Source organism: Primulina huaijiensis, chromosome 2 (assembly GCF_012295235.1).
Source record: "Primulina huaijiensis isolate GDHJ02 chromosome 2, ASM1229523v2, whole genome shotgun sequence".
NCBI classification, from domain to species: Eukaryota; Viridiplantae; Streptophyta; class Magnoliopsida; order Lamiales; family Gesneriaceae; genus Primulina; species Primulina huaijiensis.
This window is the reverse complement of record NC_133307.1, coordinates 24,190,810-24,206,994: the sequence shown is the minus strand read 5'-3', so window position 1 is coordinate 24,206,994 and position 16,185 is coordinate 24,190,810. Positions and strand designations below refer to the sequence as shown.

The 16,185-nt window shown below is 35.2% G+C and overlaps 3 protein-coding genes and 1 pseudogene across 3 annotated transcripts; 2 read left to right on the top strand and 2 right to left on the bottom strand.

The window, feature by feature from the left end:
- Positions 1-3,694: 3,694 nt before the first annotated feature.
- Positions 3,695-7,209, bottom strand: LOC140970805 (defective in cullin neddylation protein AAR3). Its single transcript, XM_073432716.1, has 9 exons — positions 6,967-7,209; positions 6,243-6,372; positions 6,074-6,125; positions 5,906-5,981; positions 5,711-5,793; positions 5,130-5,226; positions 4,742-4,787; positions 4,439-4,521; positions 3,695-4,358 (listed from the first exon to the last, which is right to left on the bottom strand). Exons 1-9 carry the CDS (start codon positions 7,022-7,024, stop codon positions 4,060-4,062), a joined length of 924 nt encoding a protein of 307 aa, XP_073288817.1. The 5' UTR covers positions 7,025-7,209; the 3' UTR covers positions 3,695-4,059.
- A 1,906-nt stretch (positions 7,210-9,115) lies between these two features.
- LOC140957772 (cyclic dof factor 1-like) lies at positions 9,116-10,923 on the top strand (annotated as a pseudogene).
- Positions 10,924-12,711: 1,788 nt separating this feature from the next.
- Positions 12,712-13,254, top strand: LOC140957764 (probable calcium-binding protein CML46). Its single transcript, XM_073415146.1, has one exon. The coding sequence runs from the start codon at positions 12,712-12,714 to the stop codon at positions 13,252-13,254; it is 543 nt and encodes a 180-aa protein (XP_073271247.1).
- A 217-nt stretch (positions 13,255-13,471) lies between these two features.
- LOC140970804 (expansin-A10-like) lies at positions 13,472-15,215 on the bottom strand. Its single transcript, XM_073432715.1, has 3 exons — positions 14,960-15,215; positions 14,107-14,395; positions 13,472-14,003 (listed from the first exon to the last, which is right to left on the bottom strand). Exons 1-3 carry the CDS (start codon positions 15,084-15,086, stop codon positions 13,697-13,699), a joined length of 723 nt encoding a protein of 240 aa, XP_073288816.1. The 5' UTR covers positions 15,087-15,215; the 3' UTR covers positions 13,472-13,696.
- Positions 15,216-16,185: the final 970 nt, after the last annotated feature.

Below are 16,185 nucleotides of genomic sequence, written 5' to 3'. Positions count from 1 at the left end.
CTTTATCTCATTAGCTTATTTACGATTTTCAAGATTATCTAAGATTGTGTGGGATAATTTTATTATGTACATAATTTTTGGATCGAAATTTAAGATGATATTATAAATATAATTGAAGTTTGAGAATAAATAAATATATCTCGATCCAAGAAATTAAATAAGAAAAGACTGGATATAAAGAGGTAAATTTTGATATATAAATTCAAATTGGGGATGAAAATACCAGATAAAGATTCAAGATTTGAGATAATATTGATATACCTGGATAAAGATCAAACAAGGATAATATGATCCTTGAATTTTGAAATTTTGGAGTATTTAATTAGGATTTTTGAAATTGTACAGGGAAAAATCTACACAATAAAGAAATGCAGACATGAGAAATTTAAAAGTTTGTCTGCCAGGATTTTAGAAAAAATCAAGAGTATTATTTTTGGGATAATTTACCACAAAAATTCGAAATTACCAAAGGAATTTTTGAGATTTAAGGGAAATGACTTAATTGTATTGCAAAATAAAAGATCTACTGGATATGAAAAATTAGACACAAAATTCAAAATTTTGCAGGCTTGGACAGGAAATATCTCGATAATATATCCAAGGGGTGGATATATAGATTTCGAAATTATCCAAGATCATGGATAAAGAATTAAAATTATCCGAGATTTAAAGTTTGATTTAAAAGTTCAAACGCGAGGATAACACACGATCAGGATAACAGTCATCCCTCTATAAATAGGAGAGCTATGCCATTCGAAAATCACATCTCAGAGTGACTCAATATTTCGAAACTCTCTCTAGTTCTCCTTAGGAATTTTCGACTTGCTCTCCCTAGTACTGTTGAGTGTCGAAGCGCTGCTGCATTCCAGATCCATAGTAGGAATTTGAAATTCCAGTGCAGGAACCCCCTATTTCACGTTTTTCACAAGATCTAAGGTAAGTGGGCTTGTTTTACAGATTTAATTTTCGGTTATATGCATTTTCGTCTTTGAAAATTCAGTCGAGTGTAAATTTTTCTTCTACCACTTTTGGTTATGATTGTCGCATAATGTAAGTGTTGGCACTGTGAGGATTCGACTGGATATGGGTGGAAATCCCAATATGCCTGACATGTTCATGACCATTACAAGGTCAGATTATAACTGTTGCACGATGTCATCCCTTTAGAGGAGTAAAAATTAGGGACTGATATCAGTACAAGCATAGAAAGTAGAAGAATCTCGATGTCTGGTCAATGATATTCATGTGGTATGAGTCATTTTATGTATGATATGCGTTTCGAATTTTTATGCATTTTGTTATATTGTGCTCGAACTGTCATCACTTGCCGATTGACGACCATATCATTCACTCTTTACTCTCCCCTCCCCACATAAATCTGAAGAACAGATTGAGAAAAAGGATCAGACCAATTCTGGGGCTGGTGATTCATGAAATCAGAAGTATTTACGTTTCGAATTTTACGTTTTATTTCTTAGTAAAAATGCTTCCGCATATTTTTTTATCGTTTTCAGAGTTACCGTTGTAAAAACGATTTTATTTATTGGTATTTATGAAATAAACTTGTTTTTAATTTATACTGATGGCTTGAACCGCTTCGCCTAACTCCTCATCAATTCTGTGCCGCCGCTTAGGCTGCCACTGCCACTGCCACTGCCACCAGGACCCTTGTTTCATCGCGGTGAACATTCTAGTGAATAGAACATGGCCCCAGGTCGACGGTACGTTCAAGGCATGCACCAGGATCAAAATCATCATCTCCAATGTGAATTTTTCCATCGCTGCTGCCACCAACTTTGCATCTCGGAGATATGAAACCACACAAAAGCCTTATTCTTAAGGAAGCACCAAGTTTTAGGTTGCTGGTTGTATCTTCAACTTGATTCTTGAGCTCTCACATCATCTCCCACCGTTTCTTTAACAATCCGAAACTCCTTTCAGTTCAGTTCTCGTGGTAGAGCGTCGAAAATTGAAGAATTCTTGGTGATCTGAAGCATTTCCTCCCCGTTTATTAAAATACCGATGAGTTGCTGTAAAGTGGTCCAGTGATTATACAAACCTTTCATGTAACCTGATGAATAAAAATAAAACCACCTGAAAAAATATCGATTAGATGCCCAACTGCAAATCTTGAGACAGGGAATATTTGAAGACTCACAAAATCAAGATTTTCAGAGTTCAACTATGTTAAACTGGGAAAAAAACAAGAATCAAGAAGAAGAAGATGATGACATAATCGAATGACGAACTGTAGAAATCCAAAGAATAAAGAATGAATCGACAAATTAATGTCAGATTTCTTCTTCTTACTTAGGTGAGAGACCGGGAGTTGTTCGCCGATTCTCGCAGAGTATTTCCTTGGAGTAGAATGAACGCTCCTAGATCATCCTCCGCCATATTCAGAGCTTAATAAACCAAAAACACAATTCCATTTCGTTTATACAGAATTCGGGCATCTATAAATCTTTTATGGAACTATTTCAGAGTCCAAAGTGTCGCCACTCTATTTGATTATTACAACACAAAACAGGTTTGTGAGACAAATGTTATAATTATTCAAGCGAAATAAATTGTTCAAATAAAAAATCATAATTAAGATTTTATTAAAAATAAATAAACATTTTTTTCATCATTCAAACGTGAAGAACCAACCCCACACGAGGATTGATGATTTTTTTTCCAAAAATTTAAAACTAAAATTAGATCGTTTCAATAAAAGAATTTTGCATGTCGTCTCTATCATTATATCCTAAAATTCTTTCTATTATATTTATGAGAAAGATTTTTTCTTTCTATAGTAAGTAATACACAACGATTGGGATAACCCTTGTGTGGGTGCTAAAAAAATGTTCAAATTTACTAGAGGGAATATTATTCTACACTTATTACTTTATTTATAATTCTATCGACATCCATCAAACCAAACAATAATATCATTCAACATTGTATTAGGAAAAAATAAATTATGTATTATGAAAAAATAAATTATGTGACATACAGGTTTTATTCGCTAAATCAGATGACATATCTAGGGGTGGGTACGGTACGGTATACCGTACCGAACTACGGTACCGTATACCGTACCGAAAATATCGGTATGAAAAAATCCATACCGATACCGATACCGAAAATTCGGTATACCGAATGTTCGGTATACCGAATTTTCGATATGAAAAAGTTCATATCGGATACCGTACCGACACCGAAAAAATATCGGTATACCGAAAAAATGTCGGTATACCGAAAATATTTTCGGTATACCGACATTTTTTCGGTATACCGATCTTAAATTTAAAAAAAAAAATAAAAAAAATTTATTTTCGGTATTTCGGTATATACCGAAATACCGAAAAAAAAAATTTAATTACCGATACCGATACCGAAAATTTCGGTACGGTATCATACCGTACCGAAATTTTCGGTATATTGATTTTTTCGGTAATTTCGGTATTTTTTCGATACGGTATTTCGGTATTTCGATATTTCGGTATATTTTCTCAGGCCTAGACATATCGACTTGCATTTCGATATTTCGGTATATTTTCTCAGGCCTAGACATATCGACTTGCATGGGTAAATATTTTTTTTATTTGGATATTTTGGAGGGTACACCAAATCGAAAATAACTAACTGCTCGACACTTTTCTGAACAAGGTCTTTGACTATCAAGAGGCGAAAAGAAAAAAACAATGAATAAGATAAAAAGGCTTCGGCAAGTTTTCATATCAAGCAAAAAAATTAAAAGGAAACAAGAAAAGAAATTGAATATTGAAATTCGAAATAAGGCACAATCCAAGCTGCTATGAGTAGAGTGCAACTTATAAATAAATATATTGTTATATCATTTTTGCCCCAAAACACAACATGCGGAGGAAGACAAACCAAATAACAAAAGGATACAAGCAGCTCACCAAACTAACATTAACATCTTCCCCATCTATTCCAACTTGCGTAAAAAATTTATTCCTCTTGTATACAAATCTTCAAACCGCAGTCACCCCTTTGTCAGCCGGTCTTCGATGGCGAGTTTTTGTGCATCAAAATGAAATATCATTACGTTCATCTAGCCGAATGGCCAGACAAAAGCCTGGCAAAACCCTTCGACAGGGAGCCTTCAACGGCATTAAGAGATTTTGTACACCCAACTGAATTCATTTTGTGTTTATCCATTTCATTCAAGGAGTATGTAGCTTTCAAGAGCTGATTCTGCCCCAAGATAACCGACTTATCAAAATAAATAAGCCGCCTCTTAGAATTTGCAGTACACATAGGGGGGCTTGCATGCCCCTCGTAAAAGTCTATTTCCATTTGCATGTTGTCGCAGGACTTTCTCTTTGAGCCAGGAAGATTCTTCAATCCTGTTGCATCCCATATGTTAGGAAGGGGAACGACATTTCATGTTCTGTCAAGTTTAAGGCTCGGTCAAGTGCCAAAATACCTGTGAGAGAGTCATCACTTGGTTGGGGTTCTAAGCCACCACAATCGCAGGATACTTTTTGAATTTCCACCGATCCCCTGATTCTGAATCACATAAATATTTATCAAGCTAAAGGAAGGAGAAGACAGCTAAGAACCAAAATTTAGGTCGTAGTGAGTGAGATTCAATATACATTTGTATGATTGTCATGAAGAATGTACGACATTCACATCCCCAAGTGTTGATGACTAAACAAATTCGTAGAGGATGGATGGCAAACACATAATTTGAATTTTGAACTCGTTAAGATTTAAAAGATGGTACCTGTACATGTGCTCAACGAAGTCATCAACTAAGACAGGCCAAGCTCCTGTAAAGAAACATAATCATATGGGATAAGAAAGTACGAGATTTTTTTGTTTAAAAAATAAAGCAATATTAGCCTTGATTATCATTTTATGCACTTGTTCGAAAAGCTCATTTAATTTCAAGATATGCTTATCGATATCCTTAAGCTGGGAATAAGAAGCAAAACTCGAGCAAGAAAGAAACCTTCGGTGACAAGCAGGGAAAGAATTACGCATCTTGTCCTTTAATTATTTGATAGAAGCAGTAATAACCCCAGTGTAAAATAAACGAGACAAGCTTAGAGACAACACAAGTCATCTTCATCAGCTAAATTAGAAAGATCAATGACAGCAGACAATAATACCTTCAGGATCATACCCTTCAAGGTTTTCATGCACACAACGACTGAAGGCAAGAACTTGTCGCCATGTATCCTCTGATATGTTATGCCGCTGGTTTTCCTGGAGAACAAGAAAACATTCCAGTATGCAGAGGACAAATAATATCAACAAACTAAGGCACTTTTAAAATAAACCATTTTGATTGTGATATCACTTTAAATATCAAATCAGGTTAGAGGAATGGGAGACAGCATGAATAAAAACCGAACTGATTGTTAAAACTGGCATTTGGCACTATAATACCAGCTGTTAATGTGTCATTCACTCTAGCCAAGTAAATATCTTTAACATTTGATTGCCAAATCTGCACCATGCGTGTTCGGCGTGACAATAATTTGCCATGCAACTATCTGGCCAATCTTGTTACACAGCTCGTTATTCACAATAATTTGAGCATTTTGTGCCCAGTAAAAAAATCACTTATATTACAAAAAAAATCGCTTATGAAAGAGAGAAAGCTACAACACAAACTGAAAGGTTATAGATACAGAGCCACAAATTCTCCACAAAAATAAATGCTAGAAGCTTGATTGCAAGAAATTACCTCGATGAAATTGCACCATTGATCCAGAAGTCGAAACCTTCCAGCTAAAACCAATCGCCAAGCCATAACAGCTCTGCTTACAGCTAAAAGATAATTTTATTATAATATGGTAGTTACTTAGATGTATAATAGAAAAATAAGCCTTGTGGCAAAGATATTAAATTGCAATAAAAAGTTAAAACGAGATCAACTTACTGATGTTCTTCTGACCATTTTCTCGGCAAATGAAGAAAACAAAATCATAGAAGCGTGAGAACTCTGAGAAATCTGCCTGTTGAAATGAAGCAGAAGAAATCTATAAAAGATTAGATTCAATGGATTTAGATTCCATTCAACAGAAGTAACGAGTAGATAACATCTAACCATCAAGCCTATTCTCAACATCAGCTTGTAGGCTTCTTCGAGAACTGAAACCCTGTAACAAGTGATAGACAATTTAGTCAACACCAACATAGTGTTACCTGCTTTTCCCATGGAGTAAATACCCAATGGCATGTATCAATTTCACAACTCAAAAGTTTCGGATAGATACCTTGTATTAAATTTCGACTCCACCACTTCCAATAACTGTGATAGTGTCTCTCTGGTGAATCTCAGTTTCTGAGACTCTTCATCTGGCAGACAACAATCACCAACTGCAGCAGGCATCCCCGTCGTCATATCTGTGGAAGACACCAAATATTCCAATTATTTACAATACAAACAAGAGGAATTAGATAGTTAAAAATTGGTAAAGTACAAAAGAAATGGGTAAGTCAGCTTCCACACATAATCTTTTATACAATTCATAGATCGTCTATGGGGCACTCATGGCAAATTTACACGAAGATCTCAAGAAAACTCCATGTCGTTCATTGTTAATCAGATGAAAACATATAACATATATTAGAATAAGTAAATAATTGCGAAATTTATTTACTTTTGAAAGATTGGTTACACTGCGGTTCCACTTCTTAAAACAAATCAGTATTCTTCTCAAAATAAATCAGATTGCAACGCAGATATTCACCAGTTCAAGAAATTTTAAAAACGCCCATAAACTAAATCAAAACGAAAAAAAAACACCGACTGATCGAATAATGGAAAAAATCGTAATCCACGAGAATTCAAAAGTTTCATTGATCGTTGATACGGATACAAACAAGAATTACATAATCCACTTTTCAAGATTTGAAATACAAATCGATCAATATAAATAAAAAACCAAACTCTAAAAAAAAAAAGAACAACAACAACAAAGGGAATGGTTAAAGTACCGCAATATTGGCGGTAGATTTCAAAGATGTCGAAAGAAGTTGGAACGATGGAGTCCATGGCGATAGGTGATTTTTAGGATTCGTGGAGGAACGGAACCCTAAATTCAAATTCACCGATTTTACGGTGGTGGCGACGGTAGCAGCTGCCGAAATTCCCTTTTGTATTGTATGTCGTCTGACTGCCAGCGCACGCTAACAACGATGGCTGGCATCGATTAAATAAGTTTTCCAAATTTTATTAATTTCATGCTAAAAAATTATTGTTTTTTTCAAAAAAAACATTTATTAATTTATAATTATAATTTATGCTTTGTTATTTAATTTCCTACAAATTTATGTTTTTTTCTTCAATAAATCTTTCTCTCAAAATACATTAATCAAGATACCCTAATTTTTTTAAAAAATATAACAAATGAAAACTCAACACGACATTTAATCAAAAAATAGTCCGATATTATTATATTTCTGTTTGTCACGAAAATTTGCGGGCGTCCCAGACACGTGTTCGTGCCAAAATTGTGAAATAATCTGACTTCGTTTACCAAACGTTGTAGGTCTCGATTCGGTCGTAAGTTCTAACTCCTTCGAAATGGCTCAAAAACGCAAACAAAAATGAGGAATATGACAAAATTATAAGAGGGATCCATTAACAACATCAAATATAATTATGTTGCTATGAACTTGATCAACGTTTTTTACAAAAAAGTTGAAGGAATACGTAAAAAATTAAAATACTTGACTGCTGGAAATTGAAATAAACATGCATAGAATTGAGAGAATTTTGAGAGCTTTTCTGTAGATTTTTGTGTTGATTTTGTCGGGGGGCCCTTGATTCTTTCGTTCCCATTTTTTGTAAAACTCCCCTAAACGGTTTGGCCATTTTTCACGTCTATCCATGATGCGTAGTGGATCACCTCCTCCGTCATGGTCTTCAACTGACACTTTACAGGCTTGTTCATTGGGCCTTCTCATATTCTGCAGGACTTTATAGTTGGTGGGTTTTCAATATTTGGGCTAAACAATTTCAAACAAAAATTTGATATTATTAAATTATACTTTATATTAAAAGTTAATATTATTGACGGATCAAGTAATTACAAATATATAGGGATGTAATCGAGTCGAGCCGAGCCGAGTCGAACTCTTGAATGTTTGAGCTTGGTTCGTTTATAATCGAGCCGAGCTCGAACTTTATTTAACGGATATATGCATGGCTCACGAGCTTATTCAAGCCTTTATCGAGCCTAAACAAGCTTAATAAATATGAATTATACATTAAAAATTTCATTAAATTAATTAAAAAGTAAATTATATATTTAAAGAAAAATATATTATTCTTATTAAAATTTGTAAATTTATTATAATAAATAAATTTAATATATTTTTTTATATATTTCATAAATAATATGCCAAAATCAATAAATCAAATATCAAAACTATTATTTTTTCATCTAAAAGATTACTCATGAACTTACCAACGAACATGTTCATGAGCTAACGAGCCGAGTACTGTAAAGCTTGAGTTTGGTTTGTTTATCTTAACGAGCTCAAACGAGCTTTTATCCAATCGAGCTTCGAATCGCTCACAAACGGTTTGGTTCGTTTACATCCTTACAAATACGGTCACTATGAAATTTTTTTAAAAATCATGCACATTTTTTTATGACGTGGTTATAGCTTTTGCTCTCGTTTAATGTGTACTGAACAAATCTCTGAACTACCACGATAGCCTGAAAATCATATCAGTCAAGTTTCTCGTTCGATCAAATGTTGGTAATTTCATATCCATAATTGGTTGAAAAATATTATCCATGGGAATTGGGAAGTTATAGTTGGAGGAAGTCCAATTGATCTGGGCCATAACCATTCGAAAATGGCCCAACAAACGACATCAAAATCCAACTATTGACTCTAAAGTTTTTCTCAGCTACTATTTGGTAAATAAACAGCTAAACAAGCACAGGAGACATATATATACATATATAAAATTTTGATTTTTTCAACATTCATCTATTAGATATGATTTGCACATCAAAAAGTGTATAGGTCGATATCATATCAATAGTGGACATATAAATGTGTACGATGGATAGATATAATTAATATTATAGTGGGCATTCCAAACATATTTGAACTTTTCTTCTCAAAGATGTGCACTGTGAGTTGACAGCCGACCTGAACCGTCCAAGGACCTTAATCCATTCACTCATGTGGGTTGGGACAACCTCTGATATTAGAAAATGACTCATATAGTCGAATCCACGTCATGGTTACCCATGACAAACCCATGCGTATACTGAGATAATTGTAGATAAAGTTTTCTAAATATAAAATACACAGAAAATATTTTATGTTGGGGAAAGAATCTCGAGGATATAGAAGTACATTCAAAGTTCAAAATCTATCAGATATAAAGCATATCAGTACAAACCTAATAAGAAATATCGTATTTTTAGGAATTTGTTTTACCAGAGTTCTTTTCAGTCATATCTCTATAAAATATGAGATACATCTCTTGATTTTGCACATTCACTCCTTATTTTCACTCAACTTTCTTTTGGCTATTTTCTTGCAATATTGAGAAACAAGAAAGTTGCCATAACTGCTCGTGCAGTTCTTTTTTCCCATTCTCACGAACATTATTTCCCGTTTGAGTGCAGAGGCCATCGTGTCCAAAGCAAGACAATGCCAAAGAGGAAGACTGTAACCAACCTTCGACGCTGGAGGAATCGAAAGATTGAAACTCAACTCCACGGATAAACGAGGATTCACGTGAGGATACTGCAACAGAAAAACCCTCGAAAACCGAGGATGACCAAGGTGAGATGAGCTACTCGCGTGAGAAAACTTTGAAGAAGCCAGACAAGATACTTCCCTGCCCACGTTGTACTAGCATGGACACAAAGTTCTGTTATTTTAACAATTTTAACGTTAATCAGCCCAGACATTTCTGGCAATACTGGACCGCTGGTGGGACGGTGAGGAATGTACATATAGGTGCTGGTCGTCGAAAAAACAAGAATGCTGTTTCTCAATTTCGCCATTTAACTGTCCGAGAAGCTCTTCAGAGTGCCAGAGTAGAGTTTACAAATGGGATTCACTACCCATCTTTGAACCCTAATGGCACTGTCCTCGCTTTCAACTCAAATACGCCCCTTTGTGAATCAATTGAATTTGTTTTAAAAATCGGCGATAAAACAATTATAAATGGGTCAAGAAACGGGCTTCACAATCCGGAACAACTACATATTTCAGCTTTTTACGGAATTTTAGCCAATAGTGAGGATTATTCTTCTGGAACTTCTTCAAGTTTAGATAATGGGGTAAGAAGAAAAAATGTTTTCCTGAGGAATCAATGCCGCCACGCGATTCCTGATCAGTTGCCTTGCTACCCTCGAGCCCCTTGGCCAGTTGGCCTTACCTTTGGAACAAAGTTCCATGGAGCACTCCTTTATCTCCACCAACATTTGGCACTCCTACCTTTCCTCTTCCGTTCTGTCCTACAATACCACCATATCGAGGCTGTGCTGTACACGGAACTTGGAACGTCCCTTGGGTAATAACACATGCTGCTTTGTAAAACCAGACTCCACCAAGTTCGGGTCCCAATTCCCCGACTCTAGGGAAGCATTCAAGGGATATATGACAGTAACATTTTGAAAGCAGCCAATGGGAGGGCAAAAGAGAGATCCTCAAAAGATGATGATTCTGGGAAGAATCTTTGGGTGCCAAGAACACTACGTATTGACGACATGGGAGAAGCAGCTAAGAGTTCCACGTGGGAGATATTGGGTATAAAGAACGACAGAACAGATTATGTCAGCGGACGTGGTCTTTTCAAGGCATTTCAGTGCCGATCCAAGGGTGGTGAAAAACCTCACGGCGAAAACCTCCACAGTGTTACAAGCCAATCCAGCAGCGCTGTCTAGTTCCTTAAGCTTCCAGGAGAGCTCGTAAGCTGATGACTTGCACACCAACTCTAGTTTCCACAAGTCTATGCCAAACTGATCTGTCGATGACACCTCTAGAATCGCCAATTCTCAAAAAATGAACCAACCCGGTGGACGATATGGATGCAATTGTTTGTGTAATTTCTTGTCAAGACAAGATCAGATGGCATAGCTGCCACCTTGGAATTCTGTTACCTGGATGAGCGAACGCGTTCCATTTGATGTTAGACTGTTGTTTATGGGTTTTTGTTCATGTACATAATTTCACATATGAAGAAACATAGATATGTAGAAGATTGAGTTTCAGTTTCAAGTGCAGCAAAATAAGTGGGGAGCATTGTGAGTTTTCCCTGTAATGTCCTTTCATCATATGAATTAGCTTTCCTTAGTTTGCTCTTCTTTTCTGATGTTGAATCTTTGTTTCAGGCATGGCATTTTATTGCACAAAATTATGGGTTACATAAGTGCATTTCGCGTACAGAGGATTTGAAAAGAAATTTATGCAATTTTTTTCTTGATTTGGTATGCTTCTAATTAACAACACATGTAGTGAAAATTTCTCTAATATTGCGAATCGTTTTTTCTTTCCCGATTTGAGGTTTTCTAAATAAGTTGTATTTAATTTATGTGCAATTGTTTTCTATTTTTCACACATTCGTTGCATTAAGCACAAAGGATTGACGCAGAGCTGTTATGTTCTATAAAGTAATCCATTCAATACGTGATGTTAGATTTTATCTCCGAGTTTAATATTTTATTAAACAAAAAAATATATGATTTAAGACTTGAGAGCAATCTAAAATAACTCATCGTGTAAATGATTCAACAATCCAACAAACTTATTAAACATACACGACCGATGGTTGACATGTCACAAAATCTCATAAACGATGTCTTCAATAGTCGAGGAACATGTACTAGGGTGTACGAGCGACTCGTGATTGCATCCGCATATGTTTCACAATCATAATGAGACTTCACATATAAGAAAATATATTGAGAATTCTCTAATCAACCAAAAAAAAAATTTATTTTTTGTTTAAGTTGAATTTCCTCTCGGTTTCATTGGAACACGTAAGTTAGACGAAAGGGTAGAATCATGGAAATGAAGTTTGATTAACGAAGAAAATGAATGGAAATGAAGTTTCTTTACGAGCGTAGTCTATGGTCAAGGTCAAGGAGACCCCCTCCCCAAAACATATTATTCGAAATAAATGGAATTGTTTACACATGCAAATTGAATTCAAAGTAATTTAGTCAAGAATTTATAATGAAAATAAAATTTATAAATTATAATTTATTTTTCAAAGCAATTTAATCATTAATTTATGATAAAAAAAATAGTTTATAAATTATAATTTATTTTTAACATTGACCTTTAGTACTATAATCAGTAGTCGCTGAGAAATTAGGAACCAGTCGTTCAACGATTCAAGGGTGGTGGCCCAGGTTTCTTGTAAGTTTCAAAGTAAGTTAAAACAATGGTTTACCAATAAGTAAATCACAAGCTTCCGTCAAAAAATAGTATTCAAGTTTCTGACTTGCCCAGAAGCCACGAACCAAGAAACTTCCCTACAATTATCCCTCCTATGCCTCTTCACCAATTCACCCAACCTGCACCACAATTGAACCTTCCTTTTCTTTGAAATCCCACCAAAATTTCAATATCAAATATCATTCGTATCTCCGTATAAATACATACAAGCCTCCAGCTCCAAAATCACCACCACCGAGAATTCTATCCTTCCTCCAAAATCGACTCAAATCCGTTGGTTTATATCGTAATCGAATCCCAATGGAGAACATCTCACTAAATCCAATCCTACGATTCTTCGAAATAATCCTTAACAAGAAAAGAATCTACGGTACCCTTGTCTCAAGATTCCAGTCCCACTTCACAACCAATTGCAGCAGCGCTTCAAGAATCTTACCTGAGAAAAAGAAGATTGATTTTGATCCATTCATACATAAGTACAAAAGGGTCGATGAAACTTTGTCATCCAAGGATATGGAGACTGTCTTAACAAGATTGGGATTGCATTACACTTCAGACGGAGGGAATTTCCCACCAAAGTTAGACGAAAACGACGTTTTCGCCCTGTTCGAATGGAGAAGTCCTAGTTTGGATGAAGTTAAAGAGGCTTTCGATGTGTTTGACAAGAACAAAGATGGGTTTATCGAGGCATGGGAACTGCAGAAGGTTTTGTGTGATTTGGGATTGGATGAAGGATCCAAAATGGAGGATTGCAGGAGGATGCTTGGTGTTTATGATAAAAATGGAGATGGCAGGATAGATTTTGAGGAATTTGTGATGTTTATGGAGAATACTTCATTATAATTATAATGTGATTATATATATTCGATCGTGGTTTTTTTAACATAAAATATTGTAAAAGAATTCGAACTCCTTTAGTTGATATTAGGTTTGGTACCTCTTACATTGATGACCCATCGGACTAACACAACAGTTATCTCTTTTTTGCTAGATGTGGTTATATAAAATGATCGAGACAAGTCAAAAGAAACAGTGCGTTAATAAATACCGTATTTATAACTTACTTAACAAACCATTGTTATTTATATACTTAAAGTATGAAATATTACACGACTATGTCGTAGACCGATATCCCTTTTTAGCTCTTGTGCCAATTAAGAGAAAAGGGCTACATACACATTAAAAATAATAAGCCAGAGTTAATGGACTTCTCAATATGATCGTATTTAGTATCTCATTATCCATTGAAAAACAACCCGAATAAACTACTGTATAGCCAAGTTTCCTACCGGAATTGAGCGCCGGAATACGTCTGGCCGAAGGACCAACCGGGTGAGGCGACGTTGTAGGAGACAACACTGCGGCCATCGCTAGTGGTGACCTTGAAAGACAGGCTTTGTCCATTGAGATAAGAGTTGCTCTGCCAGTTTTGACCCCAGTTTCTTGACATCGGCTGCCACGCAGTTCTTGACCCTTTGATGTACACCGAGTGGACATCACCGGCGCCGCCTACATTCGTGACCAGGACCAGATTGAAAAACGAGTGGCCGTTGATGGTGAATCTGATGCCTCCATTTCTTCTGCAGGGCACCCTACATAGGACGAATTCAAGAAACACACACACACACACATGATTTGTAAATTTTCACCGAAGAATCTGAATGAATGATCGCGAAAGTTGATCAGTAATATCACCTTCTATATAGAACAGGTACGACTCCGGCTCGGTACTGGGCGATACGCAGGAAAACCGGCTGAGAGAGATCGAAGTGCTGGTTGGGAGGCTCGCACCAGCCTCCCGGAGGGCAGAAGTTGGTGGCCGTGACGGTGATGGTCCCGCGGATGCAATATTGCGGGGCATTCACGCACATTAGTTGATAACAAGATCCACAGCTTAGGCCATTGTCGAACAGAGCTGTGCTCAATGCTGCTGTGTTTGTTCCATATCCCTGGCTATAAAGGTTCCCATATCCACATGCCCCGCCTAAGCATATGTATAATGAACAGATAAATAAGAGAACCCCGTTTATTTATCTGTCATCAAAATCTCAAATTTCGAATCAAATCTCAATTCGAAATAAAATTATAATGAACACATCTCTCCCGACTCAACCAAAAAACAAAAACAAAAGAAAAACCCCTTCGATCAATCTCACTATAATTGATTTTCCGTTACAATATCACGAGTCACAAAGAGATATCAAAATTCAAAACTCTTCCATTTTAGATTAAAAGGTAAGATAAGATCAGATGGAATAATTAATGACCCTAAGGCAAAATAAAAGAGTTTCAAATGTAATCTTAATGGAGGAATTGGTTCCATTAAATGAGAGGACCCAATAATTAAGAGAGACATTATTTATATGTAATTATATATAAACCAGTTTGTGACACTTATTTATCAAACAGGAATATACATAACTTTTGGAGAATTTTTTTTTTAGTACAATCCCAGACTTTATATTTTTCAAAAATTCGTTATTCGGATACAAACTATATATCTCGACAAGTTAACTTGATCATGAGTACAAATTTGATATAAACATACCCATTGTTCCAGAGGCATCGCCCCCTCCATAAAACGTAGCACGAGCATTAGTCCATCCTCCATAGTATCCATTTGCAAATTGCACCATTGTCAAGAATCCCACCAAGAAAATCGCCAATTCATTCATTTTTCCTGCACAAATAGTTAAAGATGGCCTAATTTAGCATTTTTTGAACACCATGTAATTAATGGGCACGAATAAAAAGAACCCAAAATGAAATACTTGAAGACAACTTGAAATTGAAGAGAATTCTCGAGAAAAAAAAAAGTGGTGAGGAAATTCGAAGAGTATTTGATGAGAATAAATAGAGGGAGGGGAGGGTTACACAATATTGGTGTTAGAAAGTTTAAAAGTGTAGGCCAAACATTGAATACGACGTCTCATAAAAAAAAAATTTTATCTGCTGCATGGACCATTAATCTGTGACCAGAAGTTGGTTAATTTCAAGCAAAATTAGTACAAAAATATTAAATAAATATATAAAGAAATTATATTAATTACTGCATAACGTCGGAGTTGTTTTAAATTTATCAAAACTTTCTAATTTTGTGCACAGATTGTATTAGAAACCCAACATGCATTAGAAATCATTTTTTTAGTGAGTGATGAAAAAAATTTAAAATATTTTTATATACTTATTATAATCAAGTACAAGTAAAATACATATCAAAGAACTCGAGTCAGCCATTTTTTGTGAAATTACAACTTTAAAATCTCGTATAGTTATGTTTGGTGTTTAATTCTGCGATCTTCCTAAAGTTTGCTAAAAGTATTCCAAATAGTTTATTTGTGACGTTGCGATCCGCTGGAATACTGATAGGTTGTACTTGGATGAATGTATTTGATTTGAAGTAATTAAGATATTTGATCTGGAGAGGAATTTAAAAGATTCATCGTATACATAATTGCATTTACATAAATTAAAGGTGCGAGTCGATTTAAAATACATCTAAACAATAAAATTGATTTAAATCCATAGATTTGATGACATTTTACAATTAATTATATGCTCAAGTGTATGTAATAACTTTAATTTGATGTGTGAATTTGAAAAAGGAAGGTCAAGGCTAGTGAGAAAGAAGACCTTGATCCAGCTAAGTTCATAAATGTGGCACTAAAGGAAATTAATGGTGTCGACTTTAGAATATATATATATAATTAATGCATTTGAAGCTGGAAACAATAAAAATTATTTACAACACAATATTTCAAATTACAAAATATA

What these genes read in the sequence shown, in the direction of transcription:
- LOC140970805 (XM_073432716.1), bottom strand. Translation starts at nt 7,024, where the DNA reads ATGGACTCCATCGTTCCAACTTCTTTCGACATCTTTGAAATCTACCGC. An exon ending in TGTTGAGAATAGGCTTGATG is followed by an intron (nt 5,982 to 6,073) that starts GTTAGATGTTAT and finishes TCATTTCAACAG; the next exon opens with GCAGATTTCTCAGAGTTCTC. An exon ending in TTCGTTGAGCACATGTACAG is followed by an intron (nt 4,522 to 4,741) that starts GTACCATCTTTT and finishes TATGTGATTCAG; the next exon opens with AATCAGGGGATCGGTGGAAA.
- LOC140957764 (XM_073415146.1), top strand. Translation starts at nt 12,712, where the DNA reads ATGGAGAACATCTCACTAAATCCAATCCTACGATTCTTCGAAATAATC.
- LOC140970804 (XM_073432715.1), bottom strand. Translation starts at nt 15,086, where the DNA reads ATGAATGAATTGGCGATTTTCTTGGTGGGATTCTTGACAATGGTGCAA. An exon ending in CGATGCCTCTGGAACAATGG is followed by an intron (nt 14,396 to 14,959) that starts GTATGTTTATAT and finishes ACATATGCTTAG; the next exon opens with GCGGGGCATGTGGATATGGG. An exon ending in GTACCTGTTCTATATAGAAG is followed by an intron (nt 14,004 to 14,106) that starts GTGATATTACTG and finishes CGTCCTATGTAG; the next exon opens with GGTGCCCTGCAGAAGAAATG.